Consider the following 25,093-nt stretch of genomic DNA (forward strand, 5'->3'; position numbering starts at 1 on the left):
ATTAAGAAAATGTTATTCACATGCACAAAAACAGTAGTACATAGTAAGAAAACACACACAGCTCAATCTTCCTATACAATAAGAAAAGAGTAGAAACAAGAAGTTATCAGCCTAAAATTAACAATTATAGTGCTTACCTTTTTTTAAGAGTATGAAAACTAGGTGAGATTGAAATACACTTGGAGCCTCTCAAAGGAAAAAAAAAACATTTCCCTGATGACCTGTGGGACAGGTTATATTTACCAAAATGGTCATAGCATTATTTCCCATCCCACATTATACTAGTTTTCTGGGGCTGTCATAACAAAGTACCAAAAACTGGTGACTTACACAATAGAAATGTATTGTCTCACAGTTTTGGAAGCTACACTTTCAAGATTAAATTGTTGACAAGGTTGCTTCCTTCTGAAGGCTGTGAGGAAAAATCTGTCCACGCTTCCCTTCTAGCTTCTGGTGGTTTGGTGGCAGTCTTCAGTGTTCCTTGTCTTGTAGAACATCACCCTGATCTCTCTCAAATCCCCATCCCCCCACTTTTTTTTTGAATCAGGATGCCGGTCATATTGAATTAGGGCCCACCCTAATGACTTTATCCATGGGTTTCCCTGGTGGCTTAGACGGTAAAGAATCTGCCTGCAATGCAGGAGACCCAGGTTCAATCCTTGGGTTGAGAAGATCCCTTAGAGAAGGGAATGGTTACCCACTCGAGTATTCTTGCCTGGAGAATTCCATGGACAGAGGAGCCTGGCAGGCTGCAGACCATAGGGTGGAAAAGAGTCAGACACGACTGAGCAACTAACACCATAACACGTTACTGAACTACTTACATCTGCAACAACCCTATTTCCAAATAACGTCATATTCTGAGATACTGAGGTTAGAACTCCAATATAATTCAACCTGTAACACATATGTTAACCTAAAACTTTGCCACTCCACCATAAATAAATGGAGTCTAATACTTTTCCCTTTGAATCTCTATGGAAGGATTTACCTACTCAAAATAGATAGGGAAACAGTGGAAACAGTGTCAGACTTTATTTTTGGGGGCTCCAAAATCACTGCAGATGGTGATTGCAGCCATGAAATTAAATGATGCTTACTCCTTGGAAGAAAAGTTATGACCAACCTAGATAGCATATTCAAAAGCAGAGACATTACTTTGCCGACTAAGGTCTGTCTAGTCAAGGCTATGGTTTTTTCAGTAGTCATGATGTGAGAGTTGGACTGTGAAGAAGGCTGAGCGCCGAAGAATTGATGCTTTTGAACTGTGGTGTTGGAGAAGACTCTTGAGAGTCCCTTGGATTGCAAGGAGATCCAACCAGTCCATTCTGAAGGAGATCAGCCCAGGGATTTCTTTGGAGGGAATGATGCTAAAGCTGAAACTCCAGTACTTTGGCCACCTCATGTGAAGAGTTGACTCATTGGAAAAGACTTTGATGTTGGGAGGGATTGGGGGCAGGAGGAGAAGGGGACGACAGAGGATGAGATGGCTGGATGGCATCACTGACTCGATGGATGTGAGTCTGAGTGAACTCCGGGAGATGGTGATGGACAGGGAGGCCTGGCGTGCTGTGATTCATGGGGTCGCAAAGAGTTGGACACGACTGAGCGACTGAACTGAACCAATCAAATGCAGAGAAAATTACATCGTATGATAAAGCCAGAAAATACGAAGCAATTTATGCCTTGTTTTTTGGATCCCTAATGGTGGAGCCTTAGGCCACTAAGTAACAACGACTTAAAGTTACTATGCTGTGAGGAAGCCGAAACTAGCCCAAAAGGAAAGACCACATAGAAAAACTCTGAGACTACAAGAAGAGAGAGAAATGCCCAGCTTGCCTGTAGCTGCTCTAGCCCACTCCTGTGTTAGCTCCAGTCACTGTCTAACTCCAGCAGTATGAAATTCTGCAAGCCAGAAATGCCCAGTTATGCCCATTCTGAGTTCCTGACCCAGAAAAAAAAGAGAGAAAGAAAGGAAGCAAGGAAAGAAGAAAGAAAAAATTTAAATGATTGCTGTTGTTAGAGCCGCTAAGTTTGGGGGTGATTGCTACACAGCCATAGCAACTAGAAGAACTTATCAATGCACTGCTTTACTTTTCAAAGAGGCAGAGAAGTAGAATCTGTGAGCTTCCAATTCTTAAAACACTTCATTGTTCTCTATCATGATGAAGGTATTTCCCCAGATTGCTTTCTGGTGCCTTTGACCCAGAAGGCTGCAATAGTTACAGGATTACTTGAATGTGTGTGTATGTGCTTAGTCGCTCGGTCATATCCGATTCTTTGGGACCCCATGGACTGTAGCCCGCTGGGCTCCTCTGTCCATGGGATTTCCCAGGCAAGAATACTGGAGTGGATTGCCATTTCCTTCTCCAGGGGATCTTCCCAACCCAAAGATCAAATCACTGTCTCCTGTGTCTCCTGCATTGCAGGCAGATTCTTAGAAAAAAGACTTACTTGCCTATTGTACTTTATCTGAAGTCAATGCCAAGAAATTTTGTTTCCATTTTGAAAGAACGGGAAAAATGCCAGTTTGGGGGTGCCCAGCAAGCAATCTCACTGAACAGGTATAAGCACTAAATTTGATGCTTGGGCTTGGGGCCACCAATATATTTCATAGCTGTAAATTAATTATTTAATTTCTCAGTGATAATAAATGCAAGGATTGATTAGATATTATGGATAATACATAATTATTCTTTTATTTGTTTATTCATTCATTAAACAAGTATCTTTTAAGTGCCTCAGTTCAGACATTATACTAAGATTTAGAAATATCATCGTGAACAAAGACAGGATTCCTGCCCTTGAGAGGCTCACTGGATAGTTAAACAAGTAAAAGGACAATTCATGAACAGTGGAGGAATATTAGACAGGAATAGGTACAAATGCATTGAGGATTCAGTGACTCCTTGGGGAATCCAAATATGATTTTATATGAGAACCTACAAGTTTATTTAGAATTTTTTCAGTACTTTTGAAGAGAGCATGCTAAATAATCCTTTAGCTATCAAATGTACATGGATTATAGCTGCATTTTGATGTATTTTAAGAATGGATATTTTGTTTTTGATAAAGTAAACCAAGAACAAGTTACTGTTCCAAAGCCTGTAAGTCATTCATCGAGCACCACACAGCTGAGTGTTTCAGGGCCACTGGACTTAGAATATACTATTAATACTTTTTTTTTTTCACAGAATAAGGTTATTTATCCTTGATAAATTTTGTTCTCACTTTTCTTTCACATTTACCTTTTGATGTTTGTTCCTGAAAAATAAAATCAGTGTTTCCTTTGGACTCACAAGCCAAACATGAGAAGCACGTCTTGAGTTCACTTGTGATATCTTGGCAAATCCTGGTGAAGTTTTGAAAGTTGGAGTGATTTAGAAAGATTCCTGTAATAGTCTGAGTTTCTCTTATTGGTTGCAGAAAGGTCACAAAAGAAGCATTTGTAGAGAAGAATGAATAGCTGAAATTCTGCTGTAAATATAATTCCAGACATGATAGTTCCAACATGTTTCCTACAAAGAAAAACAAATTTTTGACTATGAAATTTTGAGGTTTTGGCATTCAGATAAATACCCATTATACTGCTCAGTTATCTTAGGTAGATCAGTACATTTGAGTTTATCAGCAGCAGGACTTTGTTTTCACATGAAACAATAATATCTACTGTGTTTAAATATTTCTTATTAAAAATTTGTCAACACTCCCTATTAATTTTCAGAGAAGAGAAGTCTTTGCTGAGAAGTTCTTGGAAATCCTAACATTTTAACCATTTTCTCTTCTAAGAAAGTTTTAATGGACAAACCTTCTTTTCCTCTGAATCCATCTGTTTCAAAATAGAGTCTCACGTGAATTGCATGGAGTTGAACAGGGAATGGAAAACCTGAGCAGAATCTCTGTGCTCATTTCTGAAGGCTGCTGTAACAAATTAGTACAATCTTGCTGGCTTAAAACAAGAGAAATTTATTCTTTTACAGTTCTGAAAGTGAAAAGTTCAATGACAGTTATACTGGTCTAAAATTCAGATGTCCCCAGGACCACACTCCCTCTGAAGACCCGAAGAAAGAATCTGTTCCTTGCACCTCTTCCAGTTTGGGGAGACTGCTGGCATTCCTTTGCCTGTGACCACAACACTCATCTCTGCTTTCACGGTCACAGTGCCTTCTTCTCTATATCTTCATCTTCTGCCCCTCTGTCTGTGTCAGATCTCCCTCTGCCTCTCTCTCATACAGAAACTTGTGGTTGGACTTAGATCCCACCTGGATATGGCAGGATAATCTCCCCATCTCAAGATCCTGAAATTAACCACATCTATAGAGACCCTTTTTATTTATAAGGCAACTTTTACAGGTTCCCAGGAATTGACACCTGATATCTTTGGGCAACCATTATTCAACCTACTTGAATCGCCAAAGATGAAATTTAATAGATGATATCATAATTTTTATATTTTGTCTACAGACAAGTATTAGATATAGAATTAATGGCCTAATAGAAAGAAGACTGATTTTAAAGCAAAAGACAAAGACTCTAGTGCTATATCTGTTATTAACTGAGACACTTGAACAATTCACTTCATCTCCACAAGTCTCATTTTCTTATTAGCAAAATAGAGATAATAACCAGATCCTGCTAATCATGTGGGGTTATAGTAGAATCAAATGATACAGTATATATGAAAACAAGTGTATATTATTAAAATAGAAGCCCATATCCAAAGTAAAAATTAAAAATTTATCCTTTATTTATGATGGATTAAGCTTTAATCCACAGAAGTAATTAAAGCTCACCATGTAAAAATCGGGAATCCCTATGTAGCAGTAATGATGAACTAAGGAATAGGTAACCTCTCTTTCAGATATTCTCAGTTTGACAGCTATTTACTAGGATGAGAAAATATTAATAACTGACATGTTCAGTTCCATCTTTATGTGTCTTTCTTTACCATTTTTCATAATCATAATCACATTTAAAAATTTTTCTAAATAATATGGAGCACAATGAAAGAATTGCTTCATTTTTAAGAGTGATTTCTCCTAGTCATATATCCTGATTCAAACTTAAAAGAAGATGAAACTATTGATTGATATTAAGGCACATTTTTTACTTGTGGAATTTGTACTTTGATTGTAATTTTATAATTGTTTCATTACTGATGATTATATTTTGATGATTTAATAAATTAAAGGCTCATTTTCTAGCCCTCTGTGTTTGAAACTGTTACTGTAATATTTCACAGGTAATTTCCAGCTATATCACATTTCATACTTGAGTTGCTATAAAAGTTTTGGGAGGCGTAGATTGTATTTTACTCAAATATACAGTTTTGTTATGTTTCAATATATTTCTAAACAAAGCTGTAATCGAATTAATAACTAATTAAAAAAAACTGTCTTCAATAACTGTTCCAGTAAGATGTTAGGAATTCACTATCTGATGCAAATCTGTAGTTTATGGCTTTTCTATATTACTAAAATGCATGAAAAACATATTTCTTGCCCTCTTTCCATTTTCCTCACTGATGTTTTTCATCTTATGAAATTTTCAACTTCTTGAACTTGATATTCTTATATTACAACCTAGAAGGGAGATAGAGAAATTATTGCTGTCAATATTGCAGTCTTCTTATCCAATAAATGACAACCTGGGCTTTCTAGAATTGATGGTATATCCTTTATATTTGGCTACGAGGTCATTTTATGATGGGTTCCTAATCTTAGTTTTAAATAATTCAATTAGGAAAGAAATAAATATAGGACACAGCCTTTCCTAGTATAATTTTAAGAAATAAATGAATTCTACTCAATCATATTTTGTTATTGTGGATCATAATCTCATCTTCATGAGCAAGGATTTATGAATTTAACTACCGCTATTAATATTGCTGAGAGTCAGACATCTAAATTCTCACTTCCAGGGATAGAAAAATGCATACCAGAATTACTCTAGTACTAAGACTGTAATCTCTCAAGGTAATAATACAGAATACTAAGTAGAATTAGGAAAATAAGTTACAGTATAGGACAAAGGCCAAGTCAATTATTTTTTCTTTTTAAAGAAAAGCAACGAAAACATGAACTATCTTTATTTTCTTTCTGAACTTTTATTATAAATATTTATCATATGTAAGTATATATTAATATAAAATATATTGCTCCAGTTAAAGAATAATAATAAATGAACACCCATGTATCTATTACACAGTTTAAGGAGCAGAATATTAGCAACATCTCTGAAGCACCCTATCCCACCCCTATACACTCCTTTTCTAGAGTTTAAACATCATCATGAAAATGTGTTTATCACTCCTTTGCTTCATCTTAGAACCTTTCCAAAATGTATATATTCCTAAATAACGTTGTTTCTTTAGCAAATTATATACAGATATAGGGATTGCTGCTGCTGCTAAGTCACTTCACTGCTTCAGTCGTGTCCGACTCTGTGCGACCCCAAAGACAGCAGCCCACCAGGCTCCCCCATCCCTGGGATTCTCCAGGCAAGGACACTGGAGTGGGTTGCCATTTCCTTCTCCAGTGCATGAAAGTGAAAAGTGAAAGGGAAGTCGCTTAGTCATGTCCAACTCTTAGTGACTCCATGGACTTTAGCCTACCAGGCTCCTCCATCCATGGGATTTTCCAGGCAAGAGTACTGGAGTGGGGTGCCATTGCCTTCTCCGTATATACGGATTGTAGTGTAGGTATTCATCTATGATTCGCTTTTTTCACTTAATGTGTTTTAGTAGTGTTGCTGCATATTGCTGTACTAATTATTTGTGGTATCTTTGAAAGAATATACTACAATTTATGTATATATTCTTCTGACTGAGCATTTGGGATGTTTCTGTTTTTGCTGTTCTGGATAATATTGCTTTGAACCATAACTCTCATGTGTTGTTGGTAGATAACACATCTTCCAATCACTTTGGAAGATATTTTTATGTTCTTTAAGTTAACCATACACTTAGCACATGACCCAATAATTCTACTCCTAGGAATCCCATGGACGGAGGAGCCTGGTGGGCTGCATGCAGTCCACGGGGTCGCTGAGGGTCGGACACGACTGAGCGACTTCACTTTCACTTCTCACTTTCATGCATTGGAGAAGGAAATGGCAACCCACTCCAGTGTTCTTGCCTGGAGAGTCCCAGGGATGGGGGAGCCTGGTGGGCTGCCGTCTATGGGCTCGCACAGAGCTGGACACGACTGAAGCAACTTAGCAGCAGCAGCAAGAATCTACAAGAGAGAAATAAAAACATATGTCCACACAAACACCTGTATAGGAAGCTTCATGGCACTTGTAAAATTTATAATGGCCAAGAACTGGAAACAACCCGAACGACTAACAACTAGTGACTATATAAATAATTCCTGATATATCCACATAATGAAATACTATGCAGCAACAAAAAGGAAGGATGTACTGATACAAACAACAATATGAAAGAGTCTCAAATGCTTTATGCCAAGGGAAAGCAGCCAGATACAATTCACTACATACTAATGTGATTCCATTTTATATGAAATTCTAGAAAATGGAAAACAGTATTGATAGAGGGAGAAGGGTTCTTTTACAAAGGAGAACGAGGGACATCTTGGAGATGCTGGTAAGGTTTATATCTTGATTGTGGTGGTAGTTACACTGCTGTAAAAATTTGTCAAACCTCAACTTTACACTTAAAAGTGGCACATTTTATCATATGTAAATTATATCTCAATTAAGTTTATTTTTAAATAACACTACTATGAATATTCATGAACATATCTCCTAGTACGCAGTTACAGACGTTTCTCTAGCATACATACTGAATGAATTGCCAGGTATTCAGTATGCTCATCTTTGATTTCACTAGAAAATGCCAAATCATTATACAAAGAAGTTGTACCAATTTATCTTCCCACCTGCAGTGTAGAAAGGTTCTCATTGACACATATCTTAGCCAAAGCTTTTCAAGTTTTGACAATTTGTTGAATGTTAAGTGGAATCTTATCATGGTTTAAAAGTTCCTACTTTTTCTATTTCTCTAATAGATTGTTTTTCATTTTCTTATTAATGTTTAGGAGTTTTTAGACTTTTCTCTTTGAAATTTTAAGAAGTTATTTGCATTTTTATCAAGATATCGTCTCATCATCTGTACCTTGTTTTTTCATTTTCTTTATGATCTTTTAGTTAAAGGAAGCTCTTAATTTGAGTGTTTTAAATTTATCATTTTCTTTACAAATTGTGCTTTGCATCTTGTTTAAGAAATCTTTCTCTTTTAAAAAGATTTTCATCCACGTTTTCGTCTAAAAGTTTTGAAGTTCTGCCTTTTACATGTAAACTCTTAATCTATCTGGAATTAAGACAGTACAAAGTAAGAAACCAAGTTAATTTTCTCCACACAGGATAATCAATTGTACTAGCAATTATTAAGTAGTCTTATCTTTTCCCCACTATCTGTAATGACATCTCTATAATCTATCAAATATCCATGTATGTATGACTGTATGTATGCATGTATGACTGTATTTCCGGATTCCAAATTTTTTCTTCTCTTGGCAAAGACATCTGACAGACTTAATTACTTTTGCTTTATAAAGCTTTTATGTGTGCTTAGTCCCTTCAGTTGTGTCCAACTCTTTGCGACCCCACCAGGCTCCTCTGTCCCTGGGGATTCTCCAGGCAAGAATACTGGGAGTGGGTTGCCATTCCCTTCTCCAGGGGATCTTCCTGACCCAGGGATGGAATCCAGGTCTCCCACATTGCAGGTGGATTCTGTACCCTCTGAGCCACCGGGGATGTCTTTATATCTCATAGGAAAAATCCCCTAACCTTGTTCATTTTCTTTGGGATTGTCTTAGTGATTCTTGATCCTTTGTTCTTTCCAATAAATTTTAGAATCAGCTTATTAAGTTTGGTGGAAAACCCAGTTGTGATTCTGACTTGAATCTCAAAATCAATTGGAGAAGAAAGATATGACATTGAGTTACTCCTATCACTCTTTCTTCCTTTCTTACTCTCTACTTTTATAGGTCTTCTTTGATATCTTCTAATAAAGTTTCCAAATTTTCACCATCAAGGTCCCATACATCTTTTGCTAGATTTCCTCCTAGGTACCTTAATTTTTGTTGCTATTGCCAACAGTATTTTTTAAGAAATATGTTTTCTGTTTGTTAGCAGTACATGGATGTACAATTGACTCTTGAATATAAATTTTATTTCTTATTACTTTGTAAACTTCCTTATTAATTTTAATTTTTCCTATAAATCTTTTGAGTTTTCTATATAGATATGCTTCGTGCTTGCGCTCAGTTGCTAAGTTGTGTCTGTCTCTTTGTGACCCCATTGACTAGCCCTCCAGGCTTCTCTGTCCATGGGATTCTCCACGCAAGAATATGGGAGTGGGTTGCCATTTCCTTCTCCAAGGGATCTTCCTGACCCAGGGACTGAACCTTGTCTCCTGCATTGGTAGGCAGATTCTTTACCACTGAGCCACTAGGGAAGACCATAAATATGTTAATTTACTGCAAATAATTACAACTTTATTTCTTGCTTTTCACTCCTTACACATTTTATTTCTTTTGCTTGTCTTACTGCACTGACTAGGACCTCCAGTACCATGATGAATAGAAGTGTTGAGAGTGGACATCCTTGTTTGCTCCTGATCTTAAGAAGAATACTTATGATATTCATTACTGAGACTGATATATAATCATTTTTAGATATCCCATTTCACTTTAAGAAGGTTCTTTTCTATTCCTAGTTTGCTGAGTTTTTAATTATAAAGACTGTTGAATATACTAATTGAGTGCTCTTTCAACAAGTATTGAGATGATTATATAGGCTTTCTTCTTTAATCAGTTAATATAGTGAATTACATTATTAGATTTTCTAATGCTAACTCAATCTTGCATTCCAGGAATAAATCTAATTTGATCATTTTTATACATTGCTGCAATCAGATTCTTAACGTTTTGTTTAAAGGTTTTTAATCTATGTTTATAAATGAGATTGGCTGCAAAGTTTCCTTTTTTTGTACTGTCTTTGTTAGGTGTGAATACTAAGATACACTAGCCTTAAAAAATAAATTGGAGGGGCTTCCCTGGGGGCTCAGTGGTAAAGAATCCATCTGCCAATGCAGAAGCACAGATTCAATCCCTGATTCAGGATGATCCCACATGCCTTGGAGTAACTAAGCCAGTGTACCACACTATTAAGCCTGTGCTCTGGAGCCAGGGAGCCGCAACTACCAAACCCACATGCTGCCACCGGAGAAGCCTGAGTGCACTAGAGCCCATGCTCCACAATGAGAAAGCAACCTCAATGAGGAGCCTGCGCACCACAAATAGAGAGTGGCCCTGCTTGCCACAGCTGGAAAGTCCAAGCAACAAAAGACCCAGCCCAGACAATAAACAAACAAACTGGAGAGCTTCCCTGGTGGCTCAGTGGCAAAGAATCCACCTACCAATGCAGGAGACATGGGTTCCATCCCTTGTCCAGGAGGATCCCACATGCCACGGAGCAACAAAGCCCATGCGTCACAACTACTGAACCTGTGCTCTGGAGCCTGGGAGTGTCAGCCACTGAAGCCCACCTGCGCTAGAGCCTGTGCTCCACGACAAGAGATGCCACCACAAGGATAAGCCCGCACACCGCAACCAGAGAGGAGCCCCCACTCGCTGCAGCTAGAGAAAGCCTGCAGGCAGCAACAATGTCCCAGCACAGCCATAAATAAATAAAAATTTAAAAATTGTTAATAAATTGGAAAGTGTTTCCCTTTTTATATTTTTTGAAATGGTTTTTAACAAATTCCATTTATTCAATTTATTTCTTGAAAGTTTGGCAGAACTTACATATAAAAACATCTGAACCAAGTGATTTTTCAGGGAAAATTAAACCATTGGTCAATTTTCTTAATTATTCTACAATTCTTGGATTTCCCATTTCTTCCCAAGTGAGTTCTGATGTTATATTTTTCTAGAAATGTGTCTTTATGTCTCAAATTTATTGACTTACAGCTATTCATAATAATCTCATTATAGTTTTAATTTCTATGTCTCTCTTTCATTCCTAAGTTAGTTATTGTGCCTTCTCTTTTTTGATTATTCAGTTTTAGCAGGCAGAATAATGGCCTCCCTAAGATATCCACATCCTTAGTCCCAGAACCTGTGAGTATGTTACATGACATGGCAAAGAAGAATTGAGTCGAAAGATGGAATTCAAGTTGCTAATGAACTGTTCTTAAAATAGAGAAATTATCCTGGGTTATATGGGTAGGCATAATGTACTCATATATGTGATTCACATGCAAGAAAAACTCAGCAGGCCATCACTGGCTTTGAAGGTGGGAAGAAGCCACAAACGAAAGAAAACAGGCAGCTTCTAGGAGGCAGAAAAGACAAGAAAATAAAAGTATTCTTTCCTAGAGCCTCTGAGAAGAATGTAGCCCTACTAACACTTTTATTTTAGCCCAGTGAGACCTCTGCTGGATTTCTACTTAGAGAACTCTAGATAATAAATTTGGGCTGTTTGATGCTACTGTTTGTGGTCATTTGTACAGAACCCATAAGAAACTGAAACATCAAGCATTCCAGAGGTGTTTCCATTCAATTAGACTTTCTAAAGAACCAACTTTTGACTTTATTGATCCTTTCTTTCATATCATATCAAGTCAATTTCATTGACTTTTGCTTTTGTCTTTATTATTTCCTGCCTTCTACTTACCTTGGGTTTATCTCACTTTTCCTATATCAAAAAATTTAAAACTATAAACTTTCTTCTAAATACCTGCCATTTTTATCATATCCTGCACTACGGAATTCTCCACTGGGGGAACAACAGCAGAAAAACGATTCATGGTAAAGAGATGCATATCTTTTAAGTAAAAGATTCTGTGAAATAAATCTCAGAGGCTACGCAGCCTAAAAGTTCAAGGTTTGTGGTGAAATTTTATGTTTCAAAAATGTAAGATGAAGGGGTCCCCTGATGGTAGTTAGGACTCTGTGCTTCCACTGCAGGTGGTTCAGCTTTTATCCCTGGTCAGGGAACTAAGATCCCATAAGCTGTGTGAAAGTGAAAATGAAAGTCACTCAGTCACGTCCGACTCTTGGCAACCCCATGGACTATACAGTCCCTGGAATTCTCCAGGCCAGAATACTGGAGTGGGTAGCCTTTCCCTTCTCCAAGGGAACTTCCCAACCCAGGGATCGAACCCAGGTCTCCTGCATTGCAGGCAAATTCCTTACCGCTGTGTAGTGTGGCCCCCCAAAAAAGTAAGATGAGGATAATAATGCCTGGCCAAATCAAGAGATGGTTGTGAGGGCCTGATGAGAAATGCTTCCTTTCAGAAAGCATTTTAATTTTCTTTATAATATTTTTTATTTCCTTTACAATATGACTCAGAAATTTCACTTAGTCACAAATACTCATTGAACACCTTTTAATGTGGCAGATACAAGATATTCAGAGAGAACATTTATCTACAAAGGCAAATGAATGAGACAAGTAGTTAGAAAGCTTCCCAAGCAAGGGTTGTTGGTATTGTAACCTAGCCTATGAGAGAATAAGGCCAGTTCTGCCCAAGCAGTGAAAAGCGTTATTAATAATATTTTTGCCATTATGTAGGTCTAAGATATATATATATATGAATCCGTGTCCATTAGTAGCTATTTAAAAACTATAATGATTCAGAAAATTCAGCAAGAAATAAAATCTTACAACAAAGTAAATTTATCTATCTAGATTTATTCTTTCTTCCCAAAGATTTTCAAAATAGTCTGTCTTGAGAACAATACTTCACCATTAATGAGTTGAAGTATTTAATAAGCTAAAATAATTATTATATGTAAAAGTATTTGGTATATAATACCTGTATGCTGTGCTGTGCTAAGTCGTTTCAGTAGTGTCTGACTCTTTGTGATGCCATGGACTGTAGCCTGCCAGGCTCCTCTGTCCATGGGATTCTCCTGGCAAGAATACTGGAGTGGGTTGCGATTCCCTCCTCCAGGGATAGTATAAAAACCAAGATCATGGCATCTGGTCCCATCACTTCATGGGAAGTAGATGGGGAAACAGTGGAAACAGTGTCAGTTGCAGGTGGTGATTGCAGCCATGAAATTAAAAGACGCTTACTCCTTGGAAGGAAAGTTATGACCAACCTAGATAGCATATTCAAAAGCAGAAACATTACTTTGCCAAAGGTCTGTCTAGTCAAGGCTATGGTTTTTCCAGTGGTCACGTATGGATGTGAGAGTTGGACTGTGAAGAAAGCTGAGCACTGAAGAATTGATGCTTTTGAACTGTGGTGTTGGAGAAGACTCTTGAGAGTCCCTTGGACTGCAAGGAGATCCAACCAGTCCATTCTAAAGGAGATCAGTCCTGAGTGTTCATTGGAAGGACTGATGCTAAAGCTGAAACTCCAATACTGTGGCCACCTCATGCGAAGAGTTGACTCATTGGAAAAGACTCTGATGCCAAGAGGGATTGGGGGCAGGAGGAGAAAGGGACGACAGAGGATGAGATGGCTGGATGGCATCACGGACTCTACAGACATGGGTTTGAGTGGACTCCAGGAGTTGGTGATGGACAGGGAGGCCTGGCGTGCTGCGACTCATGGAGTCACAAAGAGTCGGACACAACTGAGCAACTGAACTGAACTGAACTGATGTATGCATAAATAGGTATTTTTTAACCTTTTATAATGGTCATGATTGTATTCCAAACCTGATTGGAAACCAATAAGAAAATAAGGACATATATTTTAAGGACTAGGATAACAATTTTCCAAAATAATTACAGTTATCCTTGATTACACTGGTCTTTATAATAAAGACATAAGTAATATGAATATATGCTCATATACTTCAGGGTTTATCCTGTCCTTTATAGGTATTTAAAAGTTCTTTTATCCTTTGTTTTCTTCAATTTCACTGCTCACTATACTGCCATTTCCATCAGAAAGTATGAAATGGAAGGGAAATGAAAGCTGATAAACATAGTATCTGTGAGTTTGACTCCTCAAAGTAAGAGAAGAAGTCAAAACAACAAATAAAATTCGGTCTGCGGTGTCTTCATCCGTGCTATTCCGGGTCCTCTTCAGCACAATCTGGAATATACTCACATAACTCTCTAATTTCTGGCTTCAAGAGTTTCTGAGATATCAGTATGAATGCATTTTATTTGAAAATCAGTAACAATTCCTTCTTTTAGAAAGTGCTTCTAACATAGTTAAGGAGAAATATTAATTGATCATTAGAACTCTGACTGTTGTGTTGTTTTGTGAATAAAAATGAAGAAACGCCCTCCCCCAGAGAGGACTGGAAGAAACTTTTATGTTCCCATTGCGTCTTTTACATTGCTATTTTCATTATTACAGTATTGTATTTAATTATCAGGCAGTCCTCCCCTTGACTGAAAATTTTTTGAAGGAAGAATTACCTTTCATTTTTGTAGCCTTGGGTTCCTAGTACTGTTAGACACTATTCATAAGTGAAAGAACAAATAAATAAAAGATCACTGAGATTTATATGAGTTAACCAGAGCTCTGTTTCTCTTAAAGACTGTAAATCCACCCAAAGTGGGTTGATAAAATGTCTCTTGTTTGGAACAACCCAGCTTTCTTAAATTCAAGAAGCTCTGATTAAAAATATATCCACACCCTTTTGTATCTTTGTTATCTAATGCAATATAACAGTATGAAACCATTATATTAACTACTATGTCTTAGTGTAAGATGTGTTTCCAATAAACTGAAAGCTAGAATATGCTCTCTTGCCAGTGAATACCAATGCAGTTATTACAAGTCCCAAATACCATTAAAGAAGTTCCCCTTCCAAAGAAGTTAGACTAAATAGCTTACACTATGTAATTATAATAATTGAATATTCTGAGTAATGATTATTCAGAGACTCAGATACATTCTTGATGAAAAATGATCAAACAGAGTGCTCTATTTTTAACTGAGGTCTTCAGAGGGCTTATTATTTTGAAATAAAATCTATTAAACCTTGTGAATACATTATTCCTCATTAAGATTCCTTTTGAATTCATTTGACATGCTAAAGACAGTGTATCAGTAAATAATTTATAAGTAAAAATCATTTTATAATATTTATCTTAGATATTAAAGTGAATAGAACATAAGAATGAAAAAGAGACACAAGTAACTGATAGGAAGAGTAAGACTACAGGAGAAACTCTCAAGGTTAATTTTAGTACTTCTAGAGGCAACCCACTCCAGTACTCTTGCCTGGAAAATCCTGTGGACAGAGGAGCCTGGTGGGCTGCAGTCTATGGGGTCGCTAGGAGTCGGACACGACTGAGCAACTTCACTTTCACTTCTCACTTTCATGCATTGTTGAAGGAAATGGCAACCCACTCCAGTGTTCTTGTCTGGAGAATCCCAGGGACGGGGAAGCCTGGTGGGCTGCTGTCTATGGGGTCGCACAGAGCTGGACACGACTGAAGCAACTTAGCAGCAGCAGCAGCAGAACACTCTTATCTTACTTACGGTCTAAATAATCTTCCTAAATAGCTTATTTTGCAAGATACTTTGGTTAACAAGTCAACTCATTTCATAAGGAGCTATTGTTGTGGTTAAAAAATGCCACCAAAAAAAAGACAAAATAATTATGCATCCTTAGTTTAATCAATATAGAACTGTATAAAATGAGTCTATATAAATTTGCTCCTGGTGATCCATAAACCGTTATAAAATATAAAGCATTATTATTATACTATCATATGTGTAAAACATTTTGTCTAATCAACTTTTCACTTATGTGCAAAATTCCTGCTACCACAAAACAATATCAGGACAAAATGGTGGTTTTCAAATAGTTTTGTTTGTTGGCCCCAAGGAGAGTTCCTTCAAAACAAAATTCTCAAATAAATCCATCACTCCAAAAAGAGTTGGAGAAAAGTTCGACATTGCTCTTGGACCAGGGAAAGAGACATGGCTATTTTAAGTTTTAGGAGGCAGTTAATGTAGTATTGAAAGCTACTGTAAACAATTAGGAAACTGAGAGTATAAAGTTGTTATCAATGATGGTAGATTATTTGTCAAGATATCTGCCCCCCAAATAATTTTTAACATGCTCTTTTAACATGCACTTGTCACAAAACGCTAACCAGTCTTTACCAAATAGATCAATTAAAATATATGCTATGATGGCTTAATCTAAGCAACATAATGCCAGAAAACCAAGAGAAATTTGAAAATTTTAATTATTCACAAAATGTACATTCATTGTGTTTATTAAGCAAAGAAATTATCTGCTACTTCATATCATGTATATGCAATATTAAATAACCCTTGCAATATGTCACTAAATGTAATTAACAACAGTGTATTCATCAAGTCACTTAGTATATGTATATACAACAATAATCATTGTAAAAAGTCATCAAATACAAAGTTTTCTCTGATTTTAATCAATTCATATGATAACTTTTTAATGACAGAATATAGCATTTTCTTTTTAATTTTATTTTTCTTCTTATAAAATGCTGCTGCTGCTGCTGCTAAGTCGCTTCAGTCGTGCGACCCCAGAGACGGCAGCCCACCAGGCTCCCCCATCCCTGGGATTCTCCAGGCAAGAACACTGGAGTGGGTTGCCATTTCCTTCTCCATATAAAGTGCTAGGGAGCATAATTACCATTCAATAATCATGCTAATATATTTTCAAATCTTACTGACATATAAAAGTAGTTTAAATTTACATCTATTTCTTTTCCTACTCTAGGTTTCAGCAATATTACAATTTTCTGAAATATAAACAGAGATAATTTTACCCCATTATTCTCTAATTACAAATATATACAGGTATATACAGCCACTTAAATTTTCACCCATCTTGTTTTAGCTATATTTTGAAAAAAATCTTTATACTTTTTTTTTAAAAAGTAACAGCGATTTGTGTGAAATAGTTGTAATGGAAAGGAATGCAAGCATTTTTAACATAGTAAATGTTACTTTATTTATAAAGTAATTCCAGGATGTAAAAGCATATTTAAAGCTGTTTTGAAAGAAACATTCAAAGAGCAAAATCATATGGTGAAATTGTTGTAAATTCAATGTTTGAAACCGAGACTACAGATTTTAAGTATTTCTTTTCATTTTTTTCACTTCATTATTGCATGCTACAGTACCTAAGTACTGTAAGTAAGGTTACTGTACCATGTAAAAGTCAACTAAAATTACAATCTCATTTTATTAGCTTTCCAGACATAGAACATCAGCGCTCACAGCACGTAGCCAAAAATAAGGCCTTTCCTGTAACCATTAACCGATATAATTTTAAAAAATTAATAAGGAAAAGTAAATAGTAATTACTCACCTTTTGGTGCCTTGAAATATTCTGGCAAAATTAAAATAAACGTGATCACTATGGCCAAAAGTAATTTAAGAAGGGCTGTTTTTGTCATGTCTCTTCACATGGTACGTGTGTTCCCATCAAGCATACTGATGGCATGTTTCTTCCTGGTTTATGTTTCATCTCTGCAGCACTTTAAGTTTATGCAGTTTACCTCATGCTCACTTCCTCTTGGGTAAGACTTTGTAAAAAGGAGACCTAGAACTGAGACGTCTTCATTTTGAGTCACTTTCCACTAAGAAGGCTGTTTTGTAACAAGCACTTTCAAACTGTCTTCCAAATAAGAAAGAGTGAAGGAACAATGTCAGGAAGTAAAGGGGTTTGTCCTCATCTAAATCTGAAGCTATTTTCCTATGCTTACCAATCTGTGTGAGTAAATATAAACCCACAATATTCTCATCAAAAATGAAATGATGAATGTCTATTATGTCCAGTTGTAAAAACATCATTCATTCATTTACTTATTAAGTGATTATTGAATCCCTTATTTATTTATTTGCCAGGCCACAAGCTTGCAGGATCTTAGTTTCCTGCCCCTTGGCAGTGAAAGTATGGAGTTCTAACCACTGGACTGCCAGGGAATTCCCTCCCTATTGACCCCCTTTTAAGCGCTAGGCACTATCCTGTGTTCTGGTGTTCAAAAAAAAATATGTCTAGAAAATAGTAAATAGCACAAAATATAAGGATAAACTAAAGACCTGTAAAATTCTGGTTTTACTTTTCTACACTGTATGTGTGTGCGTGCTCAGCCATGTCCAACTCTTTGAGACTCCATGGACTGTAGCCTGCCAGGCTCCTTGTCCATGGAATTTTCCAGACAAGAATACTGGAATGGGTTGCCATTTCCTTCTCCAGGTAATCTTCCCAACCCAGATATCAAACCCGCATCTCTTGCAGCCCCTGCATTGGAAGGTGGAGTCTTTACCACTGCACCACCAAAGGCAGTAAAATGAAACTCATTAAACCTAAAGCCATGTGATTACTGTTGCAGAACCCACATGTTCAGTTCCCATTAAAAAAAAAAAAAAAAGATCTTTCGTTATGACAAGCCAAGTAAAACAAAATGCATTGTCTTAGAACATTAATAAAGAGTGGGCAAAAATCATGGTGAACAAAGAATAGGTACAAACAAGTACTTTTAGTCCCATGTTCTTGTTTTCTGACTTTAAAAAAGAAAAGTGGCACCAGATATCACCAGTCTTTCCTCCTGCTCACTTCATCATGTACTCTCACCACCCATCCATTTCCATTTATCCTATTTCTTGTTCTTACCCACCCAGCCCTAGGCTTTATGGAACAACAGGTGAGCTGGGGATAGGAATCAGGAAACAAAGGTTGTCCTGTGAATATATATTATGAATATGAATTAACTGTTTTTCTTCTGATTGGGTGCAACAAGTTGATGGACAAATTGGAATCATGGATTAAGGGACTTTAGGACTTGAGTCTAAGAATAGTCAAAACTGGAGTATGACCTCAAATATAAGACTTATGAACAGTAGTAAGGACCATTCAAAGGAAGAGAGGAATTGATGAGAGTTATGGCCTGCACCAGCTAATGGACTGAGACACACCAGATTACAGGTCAGGCAGTGTCTCCAGCAGAGATGCTGGCAGGGATGGGTGGGAAACCCTGTGCAGGTGCCACTAAGTGCTCGGTGGAGCCTCTACTTCCCATTTTCACCCTGTTTTGATTCCCTCAGACATTCTAAGTCTCATTTATCAATACAAACATTCCAATCATAACTTTACCAATGAAGATGAAATTGATCAAGAAAGTATTTAATTGACATAAAACCATTGTCAGTTGAATTCCTGGATGAATTTCCTTATAAGAGCAATTAAACCTCTTCTATGTTTTTCCTCTTTAATTTTGATTTTACTGAAACTACTTTTTGTTAGTATCTGTCCTTTTCTATGAACAACACTGCTTTAGTTCATTTACTAATTCTTTCATCCCTACTAAATTCTATGGATTTGTGAGTTTTGTGCATGTGTGGTAGTATTTCTTGTAGATCTACCTCTTTCCTTCCTACCCTCTTCCACCCAATATGAACTTAGGCTGGTAATCCTATCCTAGAACATCTGGAAAACAAACTTCCGTAGCAGCTCCATGGGTGCTTTGTCAATGACGGGCTGTTTCATGTTCTCTGCAGCTGGCTTTCTCTGGTGCTGTATAGATGGTGGATGTTAGGAGACCAGTCCAGGGTCCCTTAGTCCCAGGTCATGCCTGGCTGCTCTGAAGATAGAGGGGATCAGGGTCTCATGTGCCTCCGTGCATGCTGCGTGCTCAGTCGTGTCCAACCCTTTGCAACTCCATGAACTGTAGCCTTCCATGCTCCTCTCTCCATGGAATTTTCCAGCAAGACTACTGGAGTGGATTGTCATTTCATACTCCAAGGGATCTTCCTGACCCAGGAATTGAACCTGGATCACTTGCGTCTTCTGCCTTGGCAGGCAGATTCTTTACCACTGCACCACCTGGGAGTGTCTCATAACTGGCCTACAATCCATGTGCTGGATACCAGTGTGTCATCTCTGATTTAGAAAATCATGAGAAAATTATTATTTTCCCCCAGATATTTCAGGAATCTTTTATAGTCCTCAATTGTTCTCTTATATTTTCATCTAATTTTTATAAATACTTTTGATAATTTTGCCTACAGTTACTAACTGCTTAAAGGGTTAGCAGAACAATAATCAACAAGTTCCAAGTATCCCCTGAGTCAAATTCTCCAAGATTCAATAGCAAGGGTGAAAAGTGTTGAACTATCTTTCTTTTTTCTGACTGTCATAATTCGTCCGTTGAAATGTTTTATTACAGAAACTTGCCACATAAAATACATCACTAAATACTTGCATTTTAAACACCACCAATCACTAAAATTTAAGAATTAGGCTGCAGTTTCTTGAAGGTAATCCGACTTAAAATGATAGTGCCTTGATTGGCTGGTTGATTTAGTCACTAAGTTGTGTCCGATTCTTCTGACCTCATGGACTGTAGCCCACCAGGGTCCTCTGTCCATGGGATTTCCCAGGCAAGAATACTGGTGTGGGTTCCCATTACCTTATCCAATATTGCCTTGCTGCTGCTGCTGCTAAGTCACTTCAGCCGTGTCCGACTCTGTGCGACCCCATAGATGGCAGCCCACCAGGCTTCCCAATCCCTGGGATTCTCCAGGCAAGAACACTGGAGTGGGTTGCCATTTCCTTCTCCAATGCATGAAAATGAAAAGTGAAAGTGAAGTTGCTCAGTCATGTCTGACTCTTAGCCACTCCAAGGACTACAGCCTGCCAGGCTCCTCCATCCATGGATTTTCCAGGCAAGAGTACTGGAGTGGGGTGCCATTGCCTTCTCCTGATAGTGCTTAGAAATAAATAAATATGGGTTGTGCTCACTTTGGATTTTCAGTTGAGTTCAGTTCAGTCGCTCAGTCGTGTCTGACTCTGCAACCCCATGAACTGCAGCACTCCAGGCCTCCCTGTCCATCACCAACTCCCAGAGTTCACTCAAACTCATGTCCATCGAGTTGGTGATGCCATCCAGCCATCTCATCCTCTGTTGACCCCTCCTCCTCCTGCCCTCAATCCCTCCCAGCATCAGAGTCTTTTCCAATGAGTCAACTCTTCGCATGAGGTGGCCAAAGTACTGGAGTTTTAGCTTTAGCATCAGTCCTTCCAATGAACACCCAGGACTGATCTCCTTTAGAATGGACTGGTTGGATCTCCTTGCAGTCCAAGGAACTCTCAAAAGTCTTCTCCAACACCACAGTTCAAAAGCATCAATTCTTCGGTACTCAGCTTTCTTCACAGTCCAACTCTCACATCCATATGTGACCACTGGAAAAACCATAGCCTTGACTAGACGGACCTTTGTTGGCAAAGTAATGTCTCTGCTTTTCAATATGCTATCTAGGTTGGTCATAACTTTCCTTCCAAGGACTAAGCATCTTTTAATTTCATGACTGCAATCACCATCTACAGTGATTTTGGAGCCCCAAAAAATAAAGTCTGACATTGTTTCTACTGTTTCCCCATCTATTTCCCATGAAGTGATGGGATCAGCTGCCATGACCTTAGTTTTCTGAATGTTGAGCTTTAAGCCAACTTTTTCACTCTCCTCTTTCACTTTCATCAAGAGGCTGTTTAGTTCCTCTTCACTTTCTGCCATAAGGGTGGTGTCATCTGCCTATCTGAGGTTATTGATATTTCTCGCGGCAATCTTGATTCCAGCTTGTGCTTCTTCCAGCCCAGCGTTTCTTATGATGTATATAAGTTAAATAAGCAGGGTGCATATAAGTTAAATAAGCAGGGTGACAGTATACAGCCTTGATGTACTCTTTTTCCTATTTGGAACCAGTCTGTTGTTCCATGTCCAGTTCTAACTGTTGCTTCCTGAGCTTTGGATTTTATCTAACTTTTTATTTTATTTTGAAGGCAGAACTGAAGCAACCAAAAAGTTAGAAACAAGTAGATAAGCATCTAGTGATGTGTTGGAAATTTTAACAATGTTGTTTGTGACTTTGGAGGACAGAGATGTATTAAGCTCTAAACCTCTAAGTGTGTGACTCTGACATTGTTAGAATTCAGTGTGGATATTCACCCTAAGGAATTCTGAGAGCCCAAGGGACTCCCAGAGCTTGAGAAGCAGTAAGGGTAAAGGGCACTCTTTTTTAAATGTTCCCCGCTTGCATCTGTGCTCTTCTCTCTCTCATATTTCTGTACCATCACCTCTGTCAACAAAATGTGAAAGACCTGCAAAATAAGTTATTTCTAAAGATTATTTGATTTTTAATGGTCCACGGATAGATCAAAATTTATTTAACCATACTCCAGTTAATCATCAAAATTTTTTTTATATAACACCACAATGTGAGTAGTCACATGCATGTATCTTTGTGCAAGTATACTTACATAGTTTAATTATGAAGACAAAAAGTATGAAGATTTTTGAGGTTCTTAATTCATATAGACAGCTGTCTCCAAAAAAAATTGTGCCACCTATACTCTGATCACAGTGGATGAGACTGCCCTATATCACCACACTTAATGCTGGCCATTTTATTCTTTTAATCTTTGTCAATTTGAAAGGAAAAAAGAATGAAAAACTTGTTTTAATTTGTTTTTCTTTGATTATTAAGTCTGAATATTTTCCAGATTTTCTGGCAGTTTGAATTTCTCCTCTTGTGATTTGCCTCATCATGTCTTTTTTGGACTCATAGTCTTGTTGCTTTAGCGGCCTCTTTTCTCTATTGGGAATATGTATCTTTTGCTATATGTGTTGCAAACATTTTTCCCAGGTTGTCATGTTCCTTTTTGTTTTGTATTCAGTTCAGTTCAGTCACTCAGTTGTGTCTGACTCTTTGCAACCCCATGAACCACAGCATGCCAGGCCTCCCTGTCCATCACCAACTCCCAGATTCCACCCAAACCCATGTCCATTGAGTCAGTGATGCCATCCAACCATCTCATCCTCTGTCATCCCCTTCTCCTGACCTCAATCTTTCCCAGAATCAGGGTCTTTTCAAATGAGTCAGCTCTTCGCATCAGGTGGCCAAAGTATTGGAGTTTCAGCTTCAACATCAGTCCTTCCAATGAACACCCAGGACTGATCTCCTTTAGGATGGACTTGTTGGATCTCCTTGCAGTCAAAGGGACTCTCAAGAGTCTTCTCCAACACCACAGTTCAAAAGTATCAATTCTTCAGCACTCAGCTTTCTTCACAGTCCAACTCTCACATCTATACATGACCACTGGGAAAACCATAGCCTTGACTAGACGGACCTTTGTTGACAAAGTAATGTCTCTGCTTTTCAATATGCTGTGTAGGTTGGTCATAACTTTCCTTCTAAGGAGTAAGCATTTTTTAATTTCGTAGCTGCAGTCACCATCTTCAGTGATTTTGGAGCTCAGAAAAATAAAGTCAGCCACGGTTTCACTGTTTCCCCATCTATTTGCCATGAAATGATGGGACCGGATGCCATGACCTTAGTTTGCTGAATGTTGAGCTTTAAGCCAACTTTTTCACTCTCCTCTTTCACTTTCATCAAGAGGCTCTTTAGTTCTTCTTCACTTTCTGCCATAAGGGTGGTGTTATCTACATATCTGAGGTTATTGATATTGAGATTTTTCCTCCCCCATTTTGTGACAATTTCCAAAGTACCTTCACAAATACTAGATTATAAAAGGAGAATGACTACAAATCTGCGTTACTCGCCCACTGTGGACTCTACCCTCCTACTTCAGTGAAGGAATAAAACATTAATAAACCTAAAACCCAAGATATTGTTGATTCTGCTCTAGTATCAAACTTCCCTAAGTTTATATTTTGTATCTGAGACTCAGGTTCTGGAATTACTTTAGTACGTCTATAACTCTAATGGGAAAAAGTCTTAATAATTTTATGTTGTATGCTAGATGCAATTTTATTTTTTAATGAGAGAACCCTTTATCTCAAGGAGCTGCTCTTACCAGAAAGAGCAACATAGTTTTTAAAAATATATAACCGTGACCCTGGTGGTCCAGTGGTTGAGAATCTACCTACCAGTGCAGGGGACATGGGTTCAATTTCTAGTGTGGGAGGGTTCCACATGCTGAGAGGCAGCTAGGCCCATGCACCACAACTAAAGAAGGCCAAGTGCCTAGAACCCGTGCTCCCCAGCAAGAGAAGCCACCACAATGAGAAGCTTGAGCACAGCTGGAGAGAAGCCCCCACTCACCGCAGCTAAAGCAAGCCATCATGCAACAATGAAGACCCAGCACAGCCAAAAATCAAATACATTAAAAAGTAATAAGAAACAGTCTTAAAAATTATGGTTTGAATTTAAAGTCTGTGTAGTTATCTCTTATCATATGAATACACATTTGTAATACTTTACATGAGCAATATTTTTTCTATTTTTCTTTGTCGAAATTACCCCCAATTCCTTTACTGTATTCTGTGGAAAGATCTTTTTGAGGTGAATGAAAACAATGTGCTCATGTGTTCGGTTGTGTCCACCTCTTTGCAACCCTTTGGATAGTAGCCCTCTGTGCATGGGATATTTCAGGCAAGAATACTGTAGTGGGTTTCCTCTTCCAGCAGATCTTCCAGACCCAGGCACTGAACCCACATCTCCTATGTTGCAGGCTGATTCTTTACTGCTGAGCCATCAGGGAAGCCTACTCTCAGTCTCTTCACTATATTCTGTGGAAAGATCTTTTTAGGTTAAAAAAAATTATCAATGACATTTATTGAAAATTTACTATGTGCGACTACACATTCTTAACCAAAAACAATTAGACTACCAATTATTTCTCCAGAAAAAAAAAAAAGGCAAGGTTTATTTAGGATTAGCAAAGAATTGCAATCCAGACTCTGCAATCATGGCAAGCCACAAGCAAGTCCCCAGCAAAAATGAAGAGGAGAACTCTTTTTATAGAGTAGGGAAGGAAGTTGGGAGGCAAACAAAGAGTGTATGACTTTTCATTGGCTGAGTTGGGACAGTCTCTCATTGGATGATCTATCGTCAGGTAAGAAGAGGAGTCATTCTTCTTCCTGTTGTGCTCTACTGTCATTGCAGGATATGAGAGTTCCCCTCTCTGATCTCCTCACTCTATTTAATTGAGGTTTCTGTTGATTAATGTTGTCATTTTCACAACATTATTGAGTATTTTATATGGGTTATTTTATTCAATTCCCAGCAACTTTCTGAGTGAGTTTCTACTGTTCTTCCAATTTTATAGGCAAAGAATATGAGGTA

At 37.7% G+C, this 25,093-nt stretch overlaps 1 protein-coding gene across 2 annotated transcripts in view; it reads right to left on the reverse strand.

Annotated features, from left to right (window-relative positions):
* Window positions 1–17,573, reverse strand: part of TMEM156 (transmembrane protein 156) — a 41,712-nt gene extending 24,139 nt beyond the window's left edge. Inside the window, exons 1-2 of one of the 2 annotated variants that reach the window (XM_040238023.1) lie at window positions 17,316–17,573; window positions 3,249–3,518 (exon numbers count right to left, since the gene is read on the reverse strand). In XM_040238023.1, coding sequence (XP_040093957.1) covers window positions 3,249–3,518; window positions 17,316–17,403 — 358 coding nt within the window. In that variant the 5' untranslated portion in view covers window positions 17,404–17,573. The remainder of the gene's footprint in view (window positions 1–3,248; window positions 3,519–17,315) is intronic. The other variant, XM_040238024.1, reaches the window with a different exon arrangement.
* Window positions 17,574–25,093: the final 7,520 nt, after the last annotated feature.

This window comes from Oryx dammah, unplaced genomic scaffold (assembly GCF_014754425.2).
Source record: "Oryx dammah isolate SB20612 unplaced genomic scaffold, SCBI_Odam_1.1 HiC_scaffold_3, whole genome shotgun sequence".
Taxonomy (NCBI): Eukaryota; Metazoa; Chordata; class Mammalia; order Artiodactyla; family Bovidae; genus Oryx; species Oryx dammah.